This window comes from Heloderma suspectum, chromosome 6 (genome assembly GCF_057233095.1).
Source record: "Heloderma suspectum isolate Gila_16-S chromosome 6, 16-S_ref, whole genome shotgun sequence".
Lineage (NCBI taxonomy): Eukaryota > Metazoa > Chordata > Lepidosauria > Squamata > Helodermatidae > Heloderma > Heloderma suspectum.
The window spans coordinates 60,315,440-60,320,755 of NC_139463.1; the positions used below are offsets into that span (position 1 = coordinate 60,315,440).

Sequence of the window (5,316 nt, forward strand, 5' to 3'; positions counted from 1 at the left end):
AGTCCAACCCCCTGCTCAATGCAGGTATCCAAGTCAGAGCATCCCTGGCAGATGGCTGTCCAGCCTCGTCTTGAATGCATTCATTCATAACATCAGGGATGCGGACTGTCCATCTCCCTATGAGGGAAGCTTACAGCAGCTGTTCTTGTTTGGCTGGGATTCTGGGGAGGCATTCTTGTTGTGGTTAACAGTAAGCAAGCACAGAGATCATTGTGTACAATGATCTAGATTTAAGAAATTGTATCTGTGGACTTGAACCAAGGAATTGTTACCTATTTTTTAGAAAGAACTTTATATACAAACAGAACAGATCAAAACAAAACACAGAAACAATTCAACAATTCAAAAACAACGTTGGGCTGGCTGGCTGTGGCTGCAGGCCTCAGCTCATAGGAGGAGGATGGCTTTCCCGCTCCAGGGCCTCCACCCTTCTTCGAAGGTCGTCACCTGTGTGTAGAAAGAAAGAGAAGAATAAAGCACAATGGTAATATGCATCTTGCAGGCAGAGTTGTTAGCTCAGGTCAGGTGCCATTCTGTAGTACTACTTACAGGTCCTCCTGAGCATCCGGACGTCTCTTATCAGACTCGTCAGGATCACAAGAGGAGGGGCTTCATCTGTGGAAGAAGGGTGGCCTTCCTCCACAGATGCTGCTCCTCTTGCTGCTGGCTCGTCCTCTTCCTCCTCCTCTTCCTCCTCCTCTGTCCTCTCCCTCTCCGCGGCCCTCAGTGCCTCCTCCACCAGCAAGGCACGATGCGCAGCTTTGGGATGTCACAGTAACAGAATGAATGCCTTTATATGTGTGGTGAGTGAACAAAACCACAGTCACTGATCTGTCTATCACCATCCCCACTACCATAAGGACCACTGATTCTGTCCTCCCACCACAAGGTCTAATGATGAGGGGATAATTTGGGAGGCAGATTATACAGTACTGACAGTTTTGGTGTGATGGGGACTGTTGGACTTCTGTACACATGCACAGGATTGCACTTCTAGTCACCCCACTTCTACATTTGCAATGCCATGGTATCTGTTCATTCTAGTGATGCATTGCATAAATGCCACCTTTTTTCCTAGCGCAAGGAACCCAAGGTGGCTCACATTAGCCTCTTCCTCTCCATTAACGCTGACAAGAACAACACTGAGGTAGTAGGCTGGGGCTTTCTGACTGTGCCAAAGTCACCCAGCGAGCTTCCATGGCTGAGTGGACTATACCCAGATCTCCAAGCTCTCAGATGAACGCTTGCTCATGAGTTGACTTGAGTGCCAATGTCTTGGTAGAAAGGTGGGGTGGGTGGGGTGCAAAAATTCAGCAATCACTACATGAAGAAGGAAGACGACACCGAGAGGCTGGCCCTGTTGCTGCTGGGCTGGTGCCAGTCCCCCTGTGTGCACTGCAGAGACCGGCAGCAGCAGCATTTCCCTGGAAATGGACAGTGTGTCAGTATGTAATATGAGTTGTAGTAGCCAGGCCCGCATAATCCTATGCATGTGGTTGTACAGGGAAAAACAATGCAGTTCCCAGCATCCCTTCTTCAACCAGCCAAGGTGGCCGGAAGATGCTGGGACCTTTTTCTGTCCAAGTTCAGCAAGCATAGGATTGCAGGCTAAATGTCAGGATTTGTTTGTTTCCGCATGAGACCACAAAGAGATCGCTTCATTTTCGGTACACATCCTTGTCTTCATATTTAGTTTAGCTTGATGATGGGATAACTGCCAAACAGCACTGCCACCGCCTTGCTGTGCTTAATGTTGATGAGGTGGGCCTTGGTCTCCTCATGGTCCCACCTCCTGCCATGCACTGGTGCAGCCATTTTGCAATTTGCACACAAACACACACACCAAGACAGCCACACGCACAACCACCACTTAACTACACACACACACAGACCAAACCGGACAAAAACACCACAATGCACAACTACACACACACACACAGACCAGACAAAACCACAACAATGAACAAACAACAGGAAATCCAATAATAAGCAAGCACCACCACTAACACACCACCACCACCACACCACAGAACTCCACCCACAAATCCCCACGCAGACGCAAGCGCAAATGCAGACGACATTCAGGAAGTTAGCAGGAAGTTGATGACAGATTTTGCGGAAGCGGAGCTGCAGCCCCGTTTTTTTTTTTATTGTGACTGTGAGGCGGTTAGGTTAACAAGACCAGTAAACGCGAGGATCATTAAGCACAAATACACAGAAATTAATAAAATCACAGTCCCTGTCCCTGTCCGAGAAAACAAGACAGTGGGGGAGCGCACAGAAGGCGGGAAAGTGGGAAACATTTCTGGCAGCAACGACAAAAAATATGTAAATAATTATGAAAATAGTGGAAATGTTCTGGCCAAGGCAATCCACAATGGCGAGAGTACGGCGGAAGCAACAGGGGGATTCCCCCCTACGGAGGAAATCCGTAAGCAATCACAACGTAATATTACCCTTATTTTCGCCGTAGTCTATGTAAATCTTTTTGTAGACTACAGGGGTCAAATAAGGAACGCAAATGGCGGCGCCCCATGGGCGCTGCCATTTGCGTACGCGCTTTTTTTTTTTTCCCAAAGTCACCCGTGATAGGCTACGTAATGATTTACGTAGCCTCTCACGGCCACATGTCTTTTTCTTTTTTTTTCTTTCGTAGTTTGTGGCAGGGGAGACGGGGCGCTTCTCCCCGGCCTGAATTTCAGCTGGGCGAGGCGGGAAGCCTCCCCCGCTTTGCCTGAACTTCGGGGGGGAAAGTGAAGCACCTCCCCCCCACCGCAAAAAAAGCTGCGAGACCAGGTAAGTGACTTTTGTACATCCCTATATGTAACACTAATTCCTGATGGTGTGATGGCATGATTTTTAAAAAAATTATATGGTTGAAAGATATCTAGGAGCAATATAATGCCATACAGACAACCTTTAAGTCCACTTCCAGTTGACTGGGAAAGAGCAAAAGCCCAATATGGAAAGGACCCCATAGTTTAAGGAATAACTCACCACATTTAACAATGTTATTGGCCTTCATTTGGTTTACCTGACAGGAAACTAGAGTAGCAGGGTAGGTTTCAAAGTGATAGGCACCCTAAGTCCTTCTCTTGATTACATGATCTTTACAGTTGAGACTGGGCCTCAGCACTATAATGTAGCATTTGGGGAGGAAGATGCAAGCCAGGAGACCAGCGCCAGAAGCCAAGATGGAGAAGACCTCCACTGCCACCATGGACTTTCCCTTGGTGCTCAGGTGGGTAGGCACAAATGAGACCCAAACACTGCAAAACACCAGCATGCTGAAGGTGATAAACTTCGCTTCATTGAAGGCGTCAGGCAGTTTTCTGTCTAGGAAAGCCACCATGAAGCTGACGACAGCCAGAAAACCCATGTAACCCAGGACAGTGTAAAACATAGTGACTGAACCTTCATTAAATCCGACAATGATTTCTCCAGCCAGGGAATGGAAGTCCAAGTTTGGGAATGCGGGAGAGGTCAGTAGCCAGGCAGCACAGATCACAGCTTGGATGAGGGGACAGGCCAGCACAATGGAGTTTGTCAGTTGTCTCCCCAAGAGTTTTCTGGCCATGTTTCCTGGCTTGGTGGCCATGAAGGCCAGAACCACTGTGACAGTTTTTGCCAAGACGGAAGAAATGGCAACTGAGAAGATGATGCCAAAAGCACTTTGACGTAGAAGACATGTGACCTTCATGGGGCGACCAATGAACAGAAAGCAGCAGAAGAAATAGAGCAGAAGAGAAAGGAGGAGGGCAAAGGTGAGGTCTTGGTTGTTGGCTTTGACGATGGGCGTGTCATGGTGTATAACGAAGATCGCCAACACTACAGATGTAATCAGAGTGAGGAAAAGAGCCAGAGAAGCTAAAATGAACCCAGTGTCTCTTGATAGGAAAGGAAGTGGATCTTCTTGGGGAAACAGTGGTCTTGGTTGCTGTTTGGATGTTGATCTTCTGGGCATGGGTCACAGTGATCTGCATGTGGAATGAGCAAAAGTATCTCAAACATGACATATGTGTTCTTTACATGGGGACAGTGCAGCCCACAAAGAAGGAGATGGAAATGTCAGTTCCCTAGCTTACTGTCCATATAAGTGTGCAGCGTCCCTTTCAGTATTTTCTCTTTACATTTCAACAACATATTGCATAAGAGCAGAGTCAGGAAAGGTACAAGATGCTCCTTTTCCCCTGTGTAGGATAGCCCATGCTAGCAGACCCTTGTTCAATATTCTGCAAGAAGAAAAACCTCAAGTTTATAACCAGAACTTAAAAACTGTTAAGTGTAACAACATCACCACAGCTTGTCACCTGCAGTGCCTTCTGAATGGGAAAATAAATAAACAAACAAACAAATAACTCTCTGTCATTTGCTTCAGATGATGTACTTTCTTCAGAGGAGATGTGTTGGTGCAGACGCTGGGAAATGGGTGACAGAAATCAATATAGATTAAACAGCAGTTTCCTTGACATTGGAGTATCATGCTACAGTCATTACAACAACTGATCACCGCTCAGGTTCATGTCTAATGCCCAAACTAACCCCAGTATGCTCTGCACTTTGACAAGGCTCTGAATGCTTGAGCTACCTGTCTGGTTGGAAATCGTCCCTTCTGGACAATGATCACATCTGTAGCAGCAAACCGGCTTCCCCTCTGTAACTTTTCTCTGGTGCCCCGGGGAGCACCACTCCACACACCTTGCAGATGGGGAAACTAGGGATGTCAGAGAATTCCGCGATGGATCTCAGTGAGGCCGAATGCCAGTGCATTCGGCCCCCTGAATTCCGTCACGGAATGAAGCCCCCTCCCCCCCCAACCCACGAAAGGTGCGCGAAACTGAGCACTTACCTGCTCCCGTCTGCGCTGCTTTGCAAATGGCGGCCGTCCTGCAGCCGCCATTTGCTTCCTCCCTTTCATAGCCATGATAGGCTACGTAAATACTTACGTAGCCTATCACAGCTAACGCAGGGACGCCATTTGTGTCCCTGTGGAGGCCGTGATAGGCTATGTAAGTATTTACGTAGCCTATCGCAGTGGGGGGGGGGACCCAGCGTATGCAAATAGCGGCAGCTACTGCCATTTGCGTACGCTGGGTTTTTTCCCCCCTGCCGTGATAGGCTATGTAAGTATTTACGTAGCCTATCATGGCAGGGGGAAAAAATCCAGCTTACGCAAATGGCGGCAGCTATCCCCATTTGTGTACATTGGGGTTTTTTCCCCTGCCGTGATAGGCTATGTAAATATTTATGTAGCCTATCATGGCTCAATACAGGGACACAAATGGCAGTGGCTACAACAGCAGCCATTTGCATCCC

General features: G+C 47.9%; 1 protein-coding gene across 1 annotated transcript; it reads right to left on the reverse strand.

Annotated features, from left to right (window-relative positions):
• Positions 1 to 281: 281 nt before the first annotated feature.
• On the reverse strand, positions 282 to 4,143 carry LOC146340975 (uncharacterized). Its single transcript, XM_084807297.1, has 3 exons — positions 4,086 to 4,143; positions 550 to 759; positions 282 to 447 (listed from the first exon to the last, which is right to left on the reverse strand). The coding sequence occupies exons 1-3, from the start codon at positions 4,141 to 4,143 to the stop codon at positions 383 to 385; spliced, it is 333 nt and encodes a 110-aa protein (XP_084663423.1). The 3' UTR covers positions 282 to 382.
• Between the last annotated feature and the right edge of the window lie 1,173 nt (positions 4,144 to 5,316).